This window comes from Oncorhynchus kisutch, linkage group LG2, assembly GCF_002021735.2.
Source record: "Oncorhynchus kisutch isolate 150728-3 linkage group LG2, Okis_V2, whole genome shotgun sequence".
NCBI lineage: Eukaryota > Metazoa > Chordata > Actinopteri > Salmoniformes > Salmonidae > Oncorhynchus > Oncorhynchus kisutch.
The window spans coordinates 42,143,822-42,164,902 of record NC_034175.2 but is presented as its reverse complement, the minus strand read 5'-3'; the positions used below and the strand labels follow the sequence as shown (position 1 = coordinate 42,164,902).

Sequence of the window (21,081 nt, the reverse complement as noted above, 5' to 3'; positions counted from 1 at the left end):
GTCTCCTTTTAAACAAATATGGACTGCAAATCTATCCAGTGCATTGAGTCGAGTTCTGACTAATGGATTGAGAGTAACAAACGGGCTAGTGCGTCTGTGAGGAAGGTGCCACCTGAGTAAACAGTCATTCATCTCAACTATATAAAGGCTGGCCAGACCTAGAAGGGACCATGAAGCAACTCCAGGGAACCAGAGAGAGAGAAGCCAGAAGACATCGACCAACATTTCTCACACACTCAACAGAGGGAATACAGGTGAGCAGCACCAAACCCCCTAATACTGCTTCTCAACCGCTGAAATATTTCTCATCGGGAATTTTCTCTGAATTATATTATCTCCTATTGTGATGCTGTTTGGCTGAAATTGCTGACATTTGAAACAGCGTGTCCTCTCTTCTCTGCTAATATCTAGGAGGTCAAAAGATGAAAAGCACCCACTCTTTCGCTGGACTTCTGCTCTTGATCATTGTTCAGAGCAGCTGGCAGATCCCGCAGGAGAGCACAGAGGACAACTCTAGGTAAGAGCCTCGAACTCGGAGCAACTTCTGAACTCTGCACCATTCAGGCTGAGGCTTTCTCTCTCTCTCTCTGTGAATCATCATCCTATAACTGCTGACTTGTCTGTTTTTTCAGCCTGTTGACAGAGGACTCCATGTTCAGTGAGCCAAGGGAGCTTTCAAACATGAAGAGACATTCAGAGGGAACCTTCTCTAACGACTACAGTAAATATCTTGAGTCGAGACGAGCACAAGACTTTGTCCAGTGGCTAATGAACTCCAAGAGAAGTGGGTGAGTGTCTTTTTCTTCTTCCTCTGCTGCGTGTCGGTCTTCCTCATTCCATTTCACAATGTAGTGGATCATCTTCCAGTATGAGACTTAAACTGAAACTGTATGAATGCAGTAGTTACAATAAGAGATATGGCTTGTGAAATGTCAAACGCTTTTTGCTGCGCTATAACCAAAGATAAGCTTCTGCTACACTTTATGACATACTGCAGATATTTACTGCATGTTGGTGATTATCTTGGTTGTATATGGTTTTAAGTTACAGTTCAGTAAAACCTTACTACATCAGCTTAACAATGCACCATGAATCAATTAGCTTATTATCCTCATATTATCAATTCTAAATAGTTATTATCAACACTGTAAAATCTCTCCATGTGTTTCCAGTGGTCCCATCAAACGGCATGCAGAGGGTACCTACACCAGCGACGTGAGCTCCTACCTGCAGGACCAGGCAGCCAAGGAGTTTGTGTCCTGGCTGAAGAATGGCCGAGGCAGACGAGAATAGGGCTCCTCTACTCATTCACAGAGTCCCCCAGTGTCTTATGTCCCTGCAGTCAAGAGAGAATGCAACTCATCCAGAATGACCCCCTTGTTCCATTTCATGTTTTATAACCTGCATCGTCCTCTGGTCGTGCTAATAAATCCCCTGACAAGAAATGCTGTTGTCTGTCAATTGCTAATGTTTTGGTTGTTAACAGAGAACGGTGACAATGTATTATCTAAATGCTTCCCTCTGTACTTAAACATCAGTGGTAAGATTTTTGAAGTGATACAAAAGGAGAGGAATAAGATATTATGGTTAAAGGGTAGCCTAAGAGTGAGATGTTCTTTCGCTCTCCTAAAAATAACAGGTGCAAAATGTTGTTAAAACTGGCCCAAAATCTGTCATCTGTACCTTGCTCATTTTTGGTGGAAACATTTTAAAGGTCCAATGCAACCATTTCTAGCTCAATACCAAATCATTTCTGGCTAACAATTAAGTGCCTTACTGTGAGTGTTTTCATTTAAAATTGTCAAAAAGAAACAAAAATAGCTTTTTAGCAAAGAGCAAGAATTTTGATAGGATTGTCTGGTAGTGGTCTGAGTGAGGGGGAAACTGTAAACCAGCTGTTATTGACAGAGAGGTTTATAACTATCTTTCTTATTGGTATATTAACAAATTTACCTGACATGTCACCAGGCAGGCCAAAACTCAGGCTGAAATTTCAGGCGGTCTTTTCAAACAACTTCTAACACAAAAAGGGGAAGCTGGTAGCCTAGTGGTTAGAGCGCTGGGCCAGTAACCGAAAGGTTGCTGGATCGAATTCCCGAGCTGACAAGGTAAAAATCTGTCATTCTGCCCCTGAACAAGGCAGTTAACCCACTGTTCCCCGGTAGGCTGTCATTGTAAATAGGAATTTGTTCTTAACTGACTTGCCTAGTTAAATAAAGTTTAAAATGGACAATTTAACAATATTATTCCAACATCATAGTGTGGATATATACACTGAGTATACAAAACATTAAGAATACCTGCTCTTTCCATGATATAGACTGACCAGGTGAATCCAGGTGAAAGCTATGATCCCTTATTGATGTCACTTGTTAAATCCTCTTCAATCAGTGTAGATGAAGGGGAGGAGACAGGTTAAAGAAAGATTTTTAAGATTTGAGACAATTGAGACATGGATTGTGTATGTGTGTCATTCAGAGGGTGAATGGGCAAGACAAAATATTTAGGTGCCATTGAACAGGGTATGGTAGTAGGTGCCAGGCGCACCGGTTTGTGTCAAGAACTGCAATGCTGCTGGGATTTTCACGCTCAACATTTCCTGTGTTAATCATTAATGGTCCACCACCCAAAGGACATCCAGCCAACTTGACACAACTGTGGGAAGCATTGGAGTCAACATGGGCCAGCATTCCCGTTGACACCTTGTCAAGAGAGATGGATTATAAAATGAACCCATAAACAAAAATTAAGTGGAAACATAATCCTTACTTTTATAATAGATTTAATTGTATTATTTATAAGTAACACTTCAAGGACATCATGTTCAAGTAGAGACCCTGTGTTCACGGAGGTGGAACCCAAATCAATCAGCCTTGAGGCCAGCCGTATCACCAAGAGGAAAACACACCCAGGGATTTCAATCAGGTAATGGAAAGACGTGCTGTCACATCTGCTAATTTAGCGTCATAACACATTTTACCGATGTTGCACCGACAGCAAGGACACTTGAGGAAACAATAGACAATACTATGTCAATGACAGCCTGGCAGAGATCAGTGGTCAATCAGGCGTTACTTCCTGGGTGTTCCTGGCATGGAAACAAACTAGTCACATGAGCCAGATATATGTCATGCTTTGGGATGCTATACCTTTCTAAGCTGTCAGCTAGTGCATCAAAAAGCATCTGTTAAAAAAAAAAATTAAAGCCTGCCCGCTCAATTCTATTTATATTCCAAATCTCTAAGGGTCATACTGGGCATTTGTCGTAATCAAAATTTGCGGGTTCTTTTGTTGTTGAATTTAGAATAGCTAAGTAAGTCACTTCTGTAGATGAGGATAACGTTGTGTTCTGTATAGTATGTTCAAGTGAAGTCATATTGTATTACCTCCAGGCAAATTGAGTTCCTGCACTGAATGGCTTCAGCATGTGCACTTCATTATCCAACCTCGTTATCCAACCTCGTGCTCACAAGGCAGATGTGGCTGTGAGTGTAGCGGAAGACTCAGTTGAGCGGATTGCTGTCAAACACTCTCACCTACAGTGTAAGTGACCTGACCTCGTGTATACGGTTGACTGGTCAACTCAAAGTAGACCCTCACTGCCTCACGCCTTGGCTTTCTCATAAGTCAAAGTTTACAAAGTGAATCTAGAAACTCTCTCAAAATGAGAATTAAGGTTATTTTGGGGGGCATTTGTTGAAGTGTCAAGCCCATATCAGACACGCCAAACAGCATGCAGTTGTATTGATGGGGAAAAGAAACATGTTCAAATAAATGTATTACATTTGAGGTTTATAGTTTCATAGTAAATGTACATATACAAGATACATCATAAACAGTAATACATCAGCTCTAAAGACCAATAACAACTTAGAAGCAGAAACAACATCATGTTTTCCAGTGCCATGTTTCCTTACAATGATTTAGGTCACAAACAAAACTGATTGAGTGACTATTTAAACAAATTCATTCCCGAGCTAAGTAAAAATGAGTAACGAGTAGTGCTAGAAATGTTCAACAAGAGCTTTTAAAATATTTTGCAGATACTGATACTTTAAAATGAAGCAACGGGTATGTATTATAGACAAATAGGCATGGCGAATTATATGTGAAGAAATACATTTTTTTGTTATTGTAAAAAGGAAATTAGTTTCAAAAATGTTATAACAATAAATATACTATACATTTTCCCCTACTAGAAAAAGTGCTATTGCAATTGTTTCTATAGCTATGTATGTCGCCCTTTGGCAGACGCCTTCATGTATTAGTTGAGCTTCATCTTTAGTTATTGAATGGACAATCATTCCTGGGCACACACAATGGCCCATGACAAACAACAAACGTAAAAATGAAACACAAGCATGTACTTTGCAGCTTGAAAAATATTGATATAATGCAATAACTGCAACTATTTCAACTTTGGCAGTAGGACTATGAAAACAAATATTTTGATTTCAACTAAAGCCAGGATTTTCTTTTCTTCTTTGTTTCAATACTATCTATTGATATGCATAACAGTATTCTACAACTTAAGTCAGGCTTTTTACTATTCAAACGCTCAATGCAATGCTTGCTCTTTGTACAAGAACATGTTGCCAACCATAAATAAAATAAATAAAAAGCTATTTTCAACTAATCTCCTTGCTGCTAGTAATACATTTTATTGGTAGTAATACAATATTCAAAGCTTAAAGACAATTTGCAAAAAGCTGAAATCATAATGCGAATGCTCAAACACAGATACTGTAGATTTTCCTTCGCATTTATCGCATTTTGAAATTCAAGCAGATGCAGTATATTTTATAATACTTCATTAAATAAAACATCATGCATAAAGTACATTTTGACTTTGCCTAGATGAATTCATCAATGATATATATATACATATAGTGGGGCAAAAAAGTATTTAGTCAGCCACCAATTGTGCAAGTTCTCCCACGAAAAAAAAAAAGATGAGAGAGGCCTGTAATTTTCATCATAGGTACACTTCAACTAAGACAGACAAAATGAGAGAAAAAATCCAGAAAATCACATTGTAGGATTTTTTATGAATTTACTTGCAAATTATGGTGGAAAATGAGTATTTGGTCACCTACAAACAAGCAAGATTTCTGGCTCTCACAGACCTGTAACTTCTTCTTTAAGAGGCTCCTTTGTCCTCCACACGTTACCTGTATTAATGGCACCTGTTTGAACTTGTTATCAGTATAAAAGACACCTGTCCACAACCTCAAACAGTCACACTCCAAACTCCACTATGGCCAAGACCAAAGAGCTGTCAAAGGACATCAGAAACAAAATTGTAGACCTGCACCAGGCTGGGAAGACTGAATCTGCAATAGGTAAGCAGCTTGGTTTGAAGAAATCAACTGTGGGAGCAATTATTAGGAAATGGAAGACATACAAGACCACTGATAATCTCCCTCGATCTGGGGCTCCATGCAAGATCTCACCCCGTGGGGTCAAAATGATCACAAGAACGGTGAGCAAAAATCCCAGAACCACACGGGGGGACCTAGTGAATGACCTGCAGAGAGCTGGGACCAAAGTAACAAAGCCTACAATCAGTAACACACTACGCCGCCAGGGACTCAAATCCTGCAGTGCCAGACGTGTCCCCCTGCTTAAGCCAGTACATGTTCAGGCCCGTCTGAAGTTTGCTAGAGAGCATTTGGATGATCCAGAAGAAGATTGGGAGAATGTCATATGGTCAGATGAAACCAAAATATAACTTTTTGGTAAAAACTCAACTCGTCGTGTTTGGAGGACAAAGAATGCTGAGTTGCATCCAAAGAACACCATACCTACTGTGAAGCATGGGGGTGGAAACATCATGCTTTGGGGCTGTTTTTCTGCAAAGGGACCAGGACGACTGATCCGTGTAAAGGAAAGAATGAATAGGGCCATGTATCGTGAGATTTTGAGTGAAAACCTTCCACCAGTAAGGGCATTGAAGATGAAACGTGGCTGGGTCTTTCAGCATGACAATGATCCCAAACACACCGCCCGGGCAACAAAGGAGTGGCTTCGTAAGAAGCATTTCAAGGTCCTGGAGTGGCCTAGCCAGTCTCCAGATCTCAACCCCATAGAAAGTCTTTGGAGGGTCTCCAGATCTCAACCCCATAGAAAGTCTTTGGAGGGAGTTGAAAGTCCATGTTGCCCAACAACAGCCCCAAAACATCACTGCTCTAGAGGAAATCTGCATGGAGGAATGGGCCAAAATACCAGCAACAGTGTGTGAAAACCTTGTGAAGACTTACAGAAAACGTTTGACCTCTGTCATTGCCAACAAAGGGTATATAACAAAGTATTGAGATAAACTTTTGTTATTGACCAAATACTTATTTTCCACCATAATTTGCAAATAAATTCATTAAAAATCCTACAATAAGATTTTCTGTTTTTTTTCCCTCATTTTGTCTGTCATATTTGAAGTGTACCTATGATGAAAATTACAGGCCTCTCTCATCTTTTTAAGTGGGAGAACTTGCACAATTGGTGGCTGACTAAATACTTTTTTGCCCCACTGTATATATATATACTTGCTTTCATAGTCTTTAATTGCAGTATTGCACAAACTTTTAAGTGGAGTGTTTATCTAGTTGGATAATTTATCAACTTCAAACAGCTGTAATATTATGATACTGGAAAAAATGCTAAAACATACAAAATACATACAATAAATAAATGTCTTTAGGTTGCCTCACAAAGAAGCAGTTTTGGAGACGTCAACTAAAAAAAGAGACTGTTTTAAGCTTTTGAACACACAAAGATTTACAAGACAAAACATAAAGGAATGGTAAACTGTGGCACACAATATTGATTTGCTTAGAACACAGTGAAGGGGGAAACGTCATAAACGTGACTCCCTGTCGAAGCAGCCCTTCCTCATCTTTCTTCTCTTCTTTTCTTTCCTACCACTGTTCTTGGATAAGCTGTGGGTATAAACACTGGCTGTTAGTGCTTTCCAAGTATACAGCTTTAGAACGTAAGCTTTATACCGATCAGCTGTCCAGCTCCAACAATGAAGATTCTCCATGGAGCATGCTTTTTAGTCCAGGACTAGGCTTAATCAGTGTCCGGGAAACTGCCCCCAAATGTATCATCAACTGATGTCTCAGTTGGGAGGGGCTTTAAATTAACATTAGGTTCCTATTTGACATGCTTTATTAACCTCATGCTATTTCACTCACATGTATAGTATTATACTGTATGTTCCAGGCAGCTGAGAGGTATGGGGTCTGATGGGCAAGACCTCAGACAATGTTCATGAAAGAGCAGTTCTCAGGAGAGATGTACTAGTAATAAGTCACTCTCTAGCTGTTGCATATCGGAGCCTACAGCTAGCATGCTATACTGTAGTGCTCCTTGTCAAACTGCCCTTCACAGCCATTGGCTGAGGCATACAGTCAAAGGATGAATGGCATGCTAGCAGAGACTGATTGATACAGTTAGCATCTTTCATGCGCTCAGTTTAAAGTGACATGACTGAGACTGCAAGGATGTAAAGTGCATGTTTACTCTTCACTGCCTGTCATATGCATGGGTTTATATTCCAAGCAGCGGAAAGTTAATGGACTTAGCATCCATAATGTTTACCGGCAGTTCCTAAGAGCTGTGCACTCTCAATGTTGATGAACTAAAACAATTATAAGGTAACTTGACAATTTGTTAGAATGCAAAATAAGCAGCATATAGTTTCAACCAATCATATCATGCAAAGATAAAAATATATTTTTTTTTCTTTTTTTTTCTTCAAAAAACTGACCAAACAGACTAAGGATGAGCAAGCAAGGGCACAGGGATCAGACTCTTACCTTTGGGGGATTCAGCATCTATGAGGATATAAGGGAACTTATGATAGAGATGGAATGGGAAAACACAGTCAAGAAATGGAACAACTCATCAGCTCTAAAATGTACCGTCAACCCATTTTGTTTACAGTATTGACTCACAGTATCAATTTCCTAAAAATCCTTATATGAACATTACACTTGGTAAATATGAAGCATTCTATGGATTCAATGGTACATAGATGTTATTTGTTTCTTTAATGGGTTATAACACAAATACACTCGAGGAGGAGTCCTAAATTGAGATATTCTAAATGAACTGATGCCGCAGGGAAATTAGCAAGAAAGTTTGAGTTACATGCATGTATCTTAAATTCGGATTCGTATTCATACATTTTTATACAGACGGACAGAGAAAGACCAAAAAACAAAGATGTTTTCAACATCAATGTGTTGATTTCGGATGAACACGACTGAGGCAATTCAATACCTTTTTGAGTCTAGCTCTTTTTTAGAGTTGTCAGAGTTGACATTCCACGTGTTTCCAAAAGAGCCTCTGGACATTTCATCAGTGATGTTGAGTGCGGATTCACTCCTAAAAAACAAGACATAATCATGCACAATAATTCACAACAATCAGTAAACTATTTGACTACTAATGAAGCATGAAGTGTGATTCTATTAATATTTTTTCCACTCACAGTGGCTGATAACTTACTTTTGATATCCTTCTAACGGCACCTGCACTACTCCATCTTCCTCTCCCAAAATGCTTTGCTCCTCCTCCTTTGGAATAAGAAAATCAACAGGAACTTGTTATACTAGTGATATCTAGGACTGTATGTAATACATTTGTTAAAACACACGCAGAGATGAACTATTACAACGGAAGTTACATATCTCAAGTAAAAATGATCTACTGATATTGTCACACCCTGATCTGTTTCACCTGTCTTTTTGCTTGGCTCCACCCCCCTCCAGGTGTCGCCCATCTTCCCAATTATTAGTGAAACCTTTGTTCTCCAACAGGTTCTCCAACTCCTCTGGGAGAACCAGCTTTTTGTAAAAGCAGAGAAGTGCGAATTCCATCGCTCCACCATCCCCTTTCTGGTTTACATCATCGCTGCATGGAGTGTACATATGGATCCCAGGAAGGTGAGAGTGGTGGTGGATTGGCCCCAGCCTCTGTCCAGAGTACAGCTGCAACGTTTGCTGGGACTTTTATCGCCGCTTTATCCGGGGGCTGCAGCACCCTGGCTTCCCCTGGACCTCAAGTTACATCCCTGCGCCGCCTTCTCCCACCGCCTCAACGCCACAGAGAGGAACTACGATGTGGGGAATCGGTTGCTTCTCCATGTGAAGATGGCGTTGGAGGAGTGGAGGCACTTTCTAGAGGGGGCAGAAGATCCATTCATTGTGTGGACCGACCACAAGAACCTGGAATATCTCCACATCGCCAAGCGCCTCAATTCCAAGCAGGCTAGGTGGGCCCTACTGTTCACCCGGTTCAACTTCTCCTTCTCCTCCCGGCTGGGATCCAAGAATGCCAAGCCGGACGTCATGCCGCTATAGCCCCACAACTACTACCCCGGAACCTGAGACCATCCTTCCCACCTCGTGCCTGGCAATGGCAGTCAGCAGGGGATTAGGGAAGCAGGTTCGGGAGGCGCAGTGTTCCCAGCCGAACCCCGGGAGGGCGGGGGTCCAGAAAACTGGATGTTCGTGCCTGACGCGGTCCACTCCACGGTGCTGAAGTGGCCCACTCCTCCAGGCTTGCCTGCCACCCGGGACCCTGGCTTTTGTGTGACAACGCTTTTGGTGGCCTACCATGGTCCCTGACGTTTCCGCATTCATCGCCGCTTGCACTGTCTGTGCACAGAATATGACTCTTCGGCAAGCTCGGTCTGGTCTCCTCCAACCTCTGCCTGTCCCTCCCCGTCCCTGGTCTCACATCTCCCTGGACTTTGTCACGGGTCTCCCCCCGTCTGATGGCAACACCCCCATCCTTTCCGTGGTGGATCGGTTTTCCAAAGCCATGAACTTCATTCCTCTCCCCAAGCTACCCTCTGCCCAAAAAGAGACGGCCCAGCTCATAGTGCAGCACGTCTTCCGGATCCATGGACTATTAGTAGACATGATCTCCGACTGGGGTCCTCAATTCTCATCAAGGTTCTGGAAAGCGTTCTGCACCCTCATTGGGTCGTCGGCCAGCCTGTCCTCCGGGTTTCAGTCCAGCGGCCAGTCGCAGTGAGCCAACCAAGACTTAGAGACTACTCTGCGCTGCCTGGTCTCTGCCAACCCCACCACCTGGAGCCAGCAGCTTGTGTAGGTCAAATAGGCCCGCAACACCCTTCTCTGCTCTGCCATGGGCCTATCACCCTTTGAGTGTTCCCTAGGGTATCATCCACTGCTCTTCCCTGAGCAGGAAGAAGAGGTCGGCATACCTTCTGCCCGGATGTTTGTCCGCCGCTGTCATCGTACCTGGAGGAGAGCCCGGTCGGCCCTCAAGACCACCTCCAGGTATCGACGACAAGCGGATCGCCACCGGACTCCCCGGTATCGTCTAGGGCAGAAGGTAAGGCTGTCCACCTGGGATCTGCCCCTCTGGGTGGGATCCCGCAAACTCTCCCCCCGGTTTCTCGGGCCCATTTCCCATCTCCAAAGTCATTAGCCCCTCTGCTGTTTGTCTTCTTTTGTCCCATATGCTTCGTATACATCCCACCTTTCATGTGTCCAGAGTTAAACCCATATCTTACAGCCATTTGTCTCCCGTTTCCTGGCCCACCCTGCTCCACAGTCTCATTAACGGCCAACCGGCATACACAGTGAAGCGTCTCCTGAAGGTTCGACCTAGGGGCAGGGGGATCCAGTACCTGGTTTACTGGGAGGGTTATAGCCCGAAGGAGAGGTGCTGGGTCCCCGCCTGCCTGCCCTGACCCTGCCCCTTCCTGCCCCTGACCCAGCCTGCCCTGACCCTGCCTGCCCTGCCCCTGCCCCTGCCTGCCCTGCCCCTGCCTGCCCTGCCCCTGCCTGCCCTGCTCCTGACCCTGCCTGCCGTTTTGGACCATTTGCACCCTCTCTGGATTTCTGATCCCTGGTTTGCCGGCCCCTGTATTATAAATAAACGTTTGTTTCTTCGACACTGTCTGTATCTGGGTCCTCCTTGAAACGTGATAGATATATGGCATATTAGTGTCATGTGTTGATTTTTAGGGTTTATTTTAGCCCACCAAAGGGCTAATCTTCCTTGATGCTATTTTTATACCACAGGAGATTGATGCCACCTTAATTGTGGAGGATGGGCTCGTGGTAATGGCTGGAGCAGAATGAGTGGAATGGTATCAAATCAATCAAACACATTATTTCTGTTTGATGCCTTTCCATTGGCTCCGTTCCAGCCATTATTATGAGCCGTCCTCCCCTCATCAGCCTCCACTGTTTCATACCTCTTCTTCAGCATCCTCCAGTTTCTTCTTCTTACTCTCTGGCATTAGATCATCCAGCCAGCTCATCTCTCTCTTGGTGAAGAAGCAATCCATCAATTTCCGAATGAACACCAGCGCCAACACCTGCAAGGAACACAAACCCTACATTACTATACAGACAGAATCCTCTGCAGAAGTCATTTTTGTCCCAGCCATATGGCAGGAGCCTATCTCCTGTTTCTGTAGAGCATCAAGACATCTAGGTTTCACAATGTATAACTTAAGACATTGTCTTACTTCAATCTACAATATGGCCAAATAAAGCAAAGTACCCAGATTGCCTTCGCATATTTGGCATATACAGGTAATTCCATCCAGATGAATCTACTGTATAAGGCAGAAATATGTTTGCTAACCATCATTGGGAAGACGATGGCATAATTGGAGGTCTTGATGACCCAGAGCATGACCAGGCAGCTGAGCTGGATGATGGTGAAGAGATGGACCTTCCGCAGGGGAACGTGTCTCAGGTAGATGAAGTCAGGCTGGTGCTTGGCTGGCATGCCAAACAGCTTCAGACGGTCAAATAACTGATAAGCAATAGAACAATGGATTACATTACAACCTCAGGACCATTGTATTCCGGTTTATGTGTTTCTGTACTGTGTTTTAATGTCCTCAGATGGTCTTTGTGAAATTAGCTTTAGATGTAGGTCAAGTGTGCTGGGACTTAGCCTTACAGGCCTATGTTTGTTTTTTAAAATACATGTCATGCTTTATTCAGACATGCACAGAAACAGATGGGGTGAGAATAAGGAGGGAGATGTAGGAGGAAGGTTGGAGATAGGAATTGAACCCTGGTCTCTGGAGGGAAGGCATGTACACTGAGTGTAGAACCCCCCCCCCCCCCTTCCCGCAGTTGTGTCAAGTTGGCTGGGCCTGATCACCGACAACGACGAAACTGCCTATAGGGAGGAGGTCAGAGACCTCGGAGATGATCGTGGACTACAGGACGAGGCTGTAGTGGAGCAGGTTCAGAGCTTCAAGTTCCTTGGTGTCCACATCACTAACAAACTATCATGGTCCAAACATATCAAGACAGTCGTGAAGAGGGCATGACAATGCCTATTCCCCCTCAGGAGACTGAAAAGATTTGGCCTGGGTCCTCAAATCCTCAAAAAGTTCTGCAGTTGCACCATCGAGAGCATCCTGGCTGGTTATATCACCGCGTGGTTGGCAACTTCTCGTCCTCCGACTGCAAGGTGCTATAGAGGGTAGTGAGTACAGCACAGTACATCACTGGGGCCAAGCTTCCTGCAATCCAGGACATTTATACCAGGTGGTGTCAGAGGAAGGTCCTAAAAATTGCCAAAGACTCCAGCCACCCTAGTCAAAGACTGTTCTCTCTGCTACCGCATGGCAATCAAATGGCTACCCGGACTATTTGCATTGATGATTGCTTTGCACACTTTTGGCATTCTCTCAACCAGCTTCATGAGGTAGTCACCTGGAATGCATTTCAATTCAACCGGTTTGCCTTGTTAAAAGTTCATTTGAGGAATTTTTTAGAGCCAATCAGTTGTCAATCAGTTGTGTTGTCCATATTATGGCAAGAACAGCTCAAATAAGCAAAGAGAAACAACAGTCCATGATTACTTTAAAACTGGGCTCTCCGACCCTGTTTCTGGAGAGCTACCCTTCTGTAGGTTTTCACTCCATCCCCAGTTGTAACTAACCTGATTTCAGCTCATCAACTAGCTAATTAGTAGAATCATGTGTGCTAGAATAGGGTTGGAGCAAAAACCTACAGGAAGGTAGCTCTCCAGGAACAGGGTTGGAAAGCCCTGCTTTAAAACATCAAAATATATTTAGATTTGTTGAACCCTTTTTTGGTTACTACATTATTCCATATCTATTATTTCATAGTTATGATGTCACTATTATTCTACAATGTAGAAAACAATAAAAAATTAAGAAAAACCCTTTAATATGTAGGTGTCCAAACTTTTGACTGGTACTGTACATATTACCTCAATTACCTTGACTAACCTGTACCCCCACACATTGACTCAGTACCGGTACCTCCTTCCTCGTTATTGTTATATTATTGTTCCCCTTTTATTGTTTTTACTTATATTATATTCCCCCTATATTTTGTATTTTAGCCCCCTTTTCTACCCAATGTTGACCGTGTCTCATCACTGCAACTCCCCAATGTGCTCGGGAGGCAACCTGAGTCATGCGTCCTCCGAAACATGACCCAACCCACGCTTCTTAACACCCGCCCGCTTAACCTGGAAGCCAGCAGGCGCCAGCCCCGCCACAAGGAGTCGCTAGAGTGTGATGAGCCAAGTAAATCCCCCCCTCCCCCGGCCAAACCCTCCCCTAACCCGGACGACACTGGGCCAATTGTGCACCGCCCGATCATGGCCGGTTGTGACACAGCCCGGGAACGAACCCGAGTCTGTGTTTTGAAGCCTCTAGCACTGCGATGCAGTGCCTTAGACCGCTGCACCACTCGGGAGGCCCCAGACTCTTAAGCATTTCACTGTAAGGTCTACCTGGCACCTGATGTATTCGGGCACATGTGACAAATAACATTTGATTTGATTTAATGTCCTTTGGGTGGTGGACCATTCTTTATACACACTGGAAACTGTTGAGAGTGAAAAATTCAAGCGGCATTGGGATCATCAATAAGGGATCATAGCTTTCACCTGGATTCACCTGGTCAGTCTATGTCATGGAAAGAGCAGGTGTCCTTAATGTTTTGTACACTCAGTGTATGTCGCTTGTGCCTGGCTTGTTACCCACTCGACCGCGGCCCAGCACCTTAAAAGTCAATGTTGACTGAATGTCATGTACTGTACAGAAACTGCAGTGTGTTTAGTGATCTCCTACCTGTATTCCTCTGAGCGAAGATGCTCCCATGTACAGGAATACTCCATACAACACAGGCATGGGAATGTACTAAAGGGACCAGAGACATTCTATTATGATTCAGTCATACAAGCATCAACCAAGAAATGGTTGAATAGTGAGATTCAACTATACAAAATGTAGCGTAAAACATCGGTCCACTTTGTGACACTGCAGACTAATACACTGGGTGCAAAATAAATACAGCGACACTTTTATACACACTGCGACAGGAACGGATTTTGGACAGTCCAGAAGCTAGAGACAACACAATACTCCTCAGAGGAGCTATCTGACCTTGAGCACAGAGGTCATGAACACCGAGCAGCCCATGAGTAGGAAGATCATGAGGCCAGTGAAGCGCTGCTCGCGGATGCCCAGGAACTTGGGTTGTTCCCCGGGGGCCGAGCACTCCGACTCCAGCTTCAGACTGTTGACGTGGGAGATGGAGAGAACAGTGGCAGCCACGAACCAGGGCAAACCCATGATGGAACATACCCCCAGCATGACACCCACCACGAACAAGTCCAAATGGTACCCGCAGCCTTTCTGTGGGGAGGGAAACACAATACAGTACAACTGAGAATACACTACTCAATATTCCACGTCGGAAACATTTCATAATAGTTCAGGAAAATATTGTCAAAATGTTAACTAATTCCCCGAGTAGAAAGAGATTTCTGAAAGGGACTTTTTCAGTCCATATCAACCAGTACTGGACGCTATTTGACAATCAACTACACATGCACCAAATCAAAGCCAACTAAAAAGTGTACATTCAGGTTATGGTGAACAAAGCCTCCCGTATGAGCTGAGCTGAGCCATTACAGTCTCCTACAGTACCTTTAGTTTGTGCTCCTTCCTGTTGATGATGACCGCGGTGATCTGCTGGTCCATGAAGATGAGGATGGTGCAGAGCAGAGCAGGGATCACTGTGACGATGGTGGTCCACCAAGGGTTGCCGCCTAACGGGCTGATCAACCAACCACGGTCATCTCTGGTCGGCTGCAAGGATTTGGATTGCTGTCAGATATTGCATCTACATAGCATGGCACATGTATTTTGAGTCAAAATGTATAATCACCTTACATAGCTCACCTTGAACACACTGGGGACTTTTAGTTTTGGAGATGGGACCCCTAAGGCATAGTCCACCAGGACCATGGTAAAGATGGTGATGAACACAGCAAAGTCACTGATGACAGCTCTCAACTGTGCAAGAGAGGGGTGCATGTCAACCGCCTGGTCTTAGTGCAGGGACCATCTATATCATTGTTCAATATCAATCACAGATTGCACAGGGCACTCAAACACTGAGCTCCACGGTTATGGATTCAATTCTCCCAAAAAAGGGAGGGGGGGGGGGGTCCGTGGCCAAACAACGTGATAAGTGGTGCTCCCTTAAATCATAATAGATTCCAACGAAAGTGGGGGAGGCGTGACACTTTTCTTAATTAAAAACCTGTATTTTATTACTAATTTGCTTTGAACTACCATAATCACACAGTACTCCCATATGACCACTAGAGTGCTCCACTGCACCATAAACCTCAGCAGAAGGACAGAAACCTTGTCTGCAGTCTACAAACGCATAATAGATACAAACCAGTGGGATTACAGTAGGATCTGGGTCTGCTGCCTTACCTTGGTGGGGAAGTAACGGCTGAACTTGAACTCCTTTAGGAAAGCTGACATGAAGACAGTGGAGAAGAAGAGAACCACGGACCAGAAGAGAACATCTGGAATATAGGGTCCGTGAGGGCCACAGGCACTGCCCACAAACTCTCCTCTTTTCTCCATGCAGTCCTGCAACAATAGGTAGAGGAGGGTGATTGGTCTGCCCTACTACAAGTGGAATTAATAGTGCATGACAATGCAGTCAATTACAAAATCCTTTGGTTAAGAGGGCCTTGGATTAAGAGCACAGAAAGCAACATTAATTCAAAAAATGTGCTTTTATGGTGATTTGGCATGGGGTAATCCAGAATAATCCAGCCCACCACATGTCCTTAATCTTCTGCACAGGACCAGCTCCATCTGGGAGAGTATGCCACTTTGTGAGGAACACCTGTTTTTGCTCTCTAATTCAGTTTATTAAACCACAAATTGTACTATAAGGGTAGTTTTTTTTTCTCAGAACACGAGACCTGTCCCAGATGAACTTCTCTGAATTTGTCTTAATCCTTCCCATAGACTGCACAGATTTCACTAGACACTCTTATACGGTACCTTAACCTCGAGTGCCTCCCAGTAGACCTCAGAAGCAGTGATGTTGTTCTGCTCCCAGTACTGTATGGTGGCATTGCTTGGATCCGGAGGTTCAACACATGAACACCTTATAGAAACAATAGAACACGTCACCGTCAAATCCCTCCTTCACAATCATCTCAAATGAAGATGTTACCTTCGTTCAGAACTCGAAGGAATGTTTTCCCGGACACAGATTTATGCCTAGCTCTGGATTAAAAAGGCAGCGAGTGCAAACGTACGAGTACTGTGTGAGTTTGTCCAGGTTGTTGTTCATGTTGATGGGGTAGTGTTCCCCCAGGTGGATGAGCTTCTCCAATGCCTCGTAGATGAAGATGATGCAGATGAGCGAGGCGAAGGCCTCCTCTGTGAAGCGGGTGATGTAACAGACCAGGGAGCTGGCATCTGTGGCCACTAGGACCAGGCAGAGGAACGCTGTCCACAGCCCTATACAGGTTCTCAGTGAGAGGTAGGATAATCCATACTCCCTGGGGAGAGAGTTAAAACATCACCAATACCATACACTTTTCATTTAACTAGGCAGGTAAGTTAAGATAAACTCTTATCTACAATGACGGCCTGTGAACAGTGCCTGGTTCAGGGGCAGAACGACATATGTTTTACATCATCAGCTCGGGGATTTGATCAAGCAACCTTTCAGTTACTGGCCCAACAACTCTAACCACTAGGGTACCTGCCGCCGCATATATGACCACATCTGTGGGATATGTTATGCACTATCTACAGATATCGGGCAGAATAATGGAAACACTTGAGAAAATGAGGGACGCAAAGTATATTGAAAGCAGGTGCTTCCACACAGGTGTGGTTCCTGAGTTAATTAAGCAATTAACATCCCATCATGCTTAGGGTCATGTATAAAACCGCTGGCAGGCCATTATTCTGTCTACCATGGCTATGCCCCCATGGGATGACAATGCCCCCATCCACAGGGCACGAGTGGTCACTGAATGGTTTTATGAGCATGAAAACTCAGTCACCAGATCTCAACCAATTGAACACTTATGGGAGATTCTGGAGCGGTGCCTGAGACAGCGTTTTCCACCACCGTCTACAAAACACCAAATGATGGAATTTCTCGTGGTGGAATGATGTCGCATCCCTCCAGTAGAGTTCCAGACACTCTCAGAGTCTATGCCCAGGTGCATTGAAGCTGTTCTGGCTTGTGGTGGCCCAATGCCCTACTAAGACACTTTATGTTGGTGTTTCCTTTATGTTGGCAGTTACCTGTATATCTTTCTATCTGCAGAATATAGTGCATCTGAGGTCGTCATTATGTTATTTCAATACTTTAAAGAAGTATAGATCATTAAATGATCCATGTATTTTGGCAGTACACTCTTCGGAAAAAAAGGTTCCAAAAGTGTTCTTCGGCTCTTCCCATAGGAGAACCCTTTTTGGTTTCAGGTAGATGGAAAGGAACACAAAAGGGTTTTACCTGGAAACAATAAGGTTTCTTCATTGGGTTCTCTTATGGGGACAAGCGAAGAACCATCTAAGGTTATAGATAGCACCTTTTTTTCTAAGAGTGTATATTGCACACAGTCCTCCTATATTGCTATTGTTATAAGGACAGAGGATCATACTACAATCTAATCACAGATTATCTGAGATGTGGGCACAGATACAGAAATGGCCTGAGAGCAGTGGGCTATAGACGATTCATCACATGGGTGTTATAGAATTACAACGACAGTGTTTTACTCAAACTTACTTGCAGAATTTGTACAATATCTTCTCAAACACCAGTACAGGCCCTGTGCTGCCCAAAATGGTGAGTGGCTGGCCAGCAAACAGGGAATAGGCTATTCCCGTCATTGAGGCTCCAAAAAGTGATTCGATTGCACTCTGCGGGAAACAAATGCAGAGAAATTCTATTAGTAAGAAAAGCTGAACTTCAATCAATCTCAATCGTCATTCTAGCACTGTGTATTCGAAAGGGATGCATACAAATGGCTCCCTATTCCCTATACAGTGCACTACTTTTGAACATGGCCCAAAAGTAGTGCACTAGGTAGGGAATGGGGAGCCATTTGGGATGACAACCAGGGTGTCTTACTATGCGTCCTTCTGTTGCCTCTCCTAGTAGGCCCCCGAACGTGATGACAGGCGACATGCATGCACAGTACAGGAAGAGGAAGGAGGCCAAGCACTGCAGGCTGACAGCGTCTGTGTAGTCAGACAGGTAGTGCGGCGCCTTGCGTTTGATGTCCAACAGGAGACCACCACAGAATCTGGAAATATTATAATGCCATGGAGAAAATAGTGGATTGCATTGATACGGTTATGTATTGCATTTTGCTCTCTCTCTCGAATGATTGAATGAGACTACAACCACATGGGTAACCTGCTGTCTCTACAACCACGTGGGTAACCTGCTGTCTCTACAACCACGTGGGTAACCTGCTGTCTCTACAACCACATGGGTAACCTGCTGTTTCAACAACCACATGGGTAACCTGCTGTTTCAACAACCACATGGGTAACCTGCTGTTTCAACAACCACATGGGTAACCTGCTGTCTCTACAACCACGTGGGTAACCTGCTGTCTCTACAACCACGTGGGTAACCTGCTGTCTCTACAACCACGTGGGTAACCTGCTGTCTCTACAACCACGTGGGTAACCTGCTGTCTCTACAACCACGTGGGTAACCTGCTGTCTCGTGGTGAGGTGTGCATTCAGCTTGCAGCTGGAGATCTTTTCTTTCTTTTCCCCCCCCTCCACACCAGGACTTAATGTGTTACTCTCCTCACACCACTTAAAGTGCATAAAATAGACACAGTCGTGAGGATGACTTAGCATGAGCTAATGTCCCTGTTGCAGAATATAGCCAAAGGCAATTGGGAGCTCACTGCAGTAGGTTGCTATGGAAACCTTTGCATGAACTGCACACAGTCACCTGGGAGGGAGTTCAGTGGCAATGGCAAACCTGGCCTCTGTCCAATGTTCCGTAGATAGATGTTTCAAAAAGCAGGAGAGAAACCTGTTATTTTTTTGATCCGTCTTTCTTTCTTAATACACAACCACAACCACATAATACACAACCACATAATACACAACCACATAATACACAACCACATAATACACAACCACATAATACACAACCACAAAATACACAACCACAAAATACACAACCACAACCACATAATACACAACCACATAATACACAACCACATAATACACAACCACATAATACACACCACAACCACATAATACACAACCACATAATACACAACCACATAATACACAACCACAACCACATAATACACAACCACATAATACACAACCACATAATACACAACCACAACCACATAATACACAACCACATAATACACAACCACAACCACATAATACACAACCACAACCACATAATACACAACCACATAATACACAACCACAACCACATAATACACAACCATATAATACACAACCACATAATACACAACCACAACCACATAATACACAACCACATAATACACAACCACATAATACACAACCACAACCACATAATACACAACCACATAATACACAACCACATAATACACAACCACATAATACCCAACCACATAATACACAACCACATAATACACAACCACAACCACATAATACACAACCACATAATACACAACCACAACCACATAATACACAACCACATAATACCCAACCACATAACACACAACCACATAATACCCAACCACAACCACATAATACACAACCACATAATACACAACCACATAATACACATCCACATAATACACAACCACAACCACATAATATACAACCACATAATACCCAACCACAACCACATAATACACAACCACATAATACACAACCACATAATACACAACCACATAATACACAACCACATAATACCCAACCACATAATACCCAACCACAACCACATAATACACAACCACAACCACATAATACCCAACCACATAATACACAACCACATAATACCCAACCACAACCACATAATACACAACCACATAATACCCAACCACAACCACATAATACACAACCACATAATACACAACCACAACCACATAATACACAACCACATAATACACAACCACAACCACATAATACACAACCACATAATACACAACCACATAATACACAACCACATAATACACCACCACATAATACACAACCACATAATACCCAACCACATAATACCCAACCACATAATACACAACCACATAATACCCAACCACAACCACATAATACACAACCACATAATACCCAACCACAACAACATAATACACAACCACATAATACCCAAACACATAATACACAACCACATAATACCCAACCACAACAACATAATACACAACCACATAATACCCAACCACATAATACACAACCACATAATACATAACCACAACAACATACACATCCAGGCTCCCATAGCACACACTCTCTAAGTCCCTGGTAACACCCCCCCCCCTCCCCCCTGCACCAACCCACCCACCTACCGTCCTGTCCGCTGCAGCTCTGGACCCCCATGTCCCTCGTCCTCCTCCTCTTCATCCCCTGGGTCTGTGCCGCACTGCGCTGCACTCCTCCTCTTCTCCTGTTTTTCAAACACCACATCTGTTATTTCTTTCCTTTTTCAAATGAAAGATATTGCTGTGATTTGTATGTCCACTGATAAAATACTTGTTTTTAAA

At 43.6% G+C, this 21,081-nt stretch overlaps 2 protein-coding genes across 3 annotated transcripts in view; one reads left to right on the top strand and one right to left on the bottom strand.

Moving 5' to 3' along the window:
* Positions 1-139: 139 nt before the first annotated feature.
* On the top strand, positions 140-1,445 carry LOC109902490 (glucagon-1-like). The gene is made up of 4 exons (XM_020498877.2): positions 140-254; positions 412-517; positions 633-788; positions 1,173-1,445. The coding sequence occupies exons 2-4, from the start codon at positions 423-425 to the stop codon at positions 1,291-1,293; spliced, it is 372 nt and encodes a 123-aa protein (XP_020354466.1). The 5' UTR covers positions 140-254; positions 412-422; the 3' UTR covers positions 1,294-1,445.
* A 2,330-nt stretch (positions 1,446-3,775) lies between these two features.
* LOC109866222 (sodium-driven chloride bicarbonate exchanger) overlaps positions 3,776-21,081 on the bottom strand; it is a 43,158-nt gene continuing 25,852 nt past the window's right edge. For both annotated transcript variants that reach the window (XM_020454774.2, XM_020454787.2), the window contains 16 exons: positions 20,887-20,984; positions 18,465-18,639; positions 18,120-18,253; positions 16,627-16,872; positions 16,367-16,472; positions 15,782-15,943; positions 15,236-15,349; positions 14,981-15,142; positions 14,435-14,686; positions 14,120-14,188; positions 11,635-11,808; positions 11,240-11,362; positions 8,512-8,579; positions 8,284-8,388; positions 7,818-7,854; positions 3,776-6,935 (listed from right to left, as the gene is read on the bottom strand). In XM_020454774.2, coding sequence (XP_020310363.1) covers positions 7,836-7,854; positions 8,284-8,388; positions 8,512-8,579; positions 11,240-11,362; positions 11,635-11,808; positions 14,120-14,188; positions 14,435-14,686; positions 14,981-15,142; positions 15,236-15,349; positions 15,782-15,943; positions 16,367-16,472; positions 16,627-16,872; positions 18,120-18,253; positions 18,465-18,639; positions 20,887-20,984 — 2,007 coding nt within the window. In that variant the 3' untranslated portion in view covers positions 3,776-6,935; positions 7,818-7,835. The remainder of the gene's footprint in view (positions 6,936-7,817; positions 7,855-8,283; positions 8,389-8,511; positions 8,580-11,239; positions 11,363-11,634; positions 11,809-14,119; positions 14,189-14,434; positions 14,687-14,980; positions 15,143-15,235; positions 15,350-15,781; positions 15,944-16,366; positions 16,473-16,626; positions 16,873-18,119; positions 18,254-18,464; positions 18,640-20,886; positions 20,985-21,081) is intronic.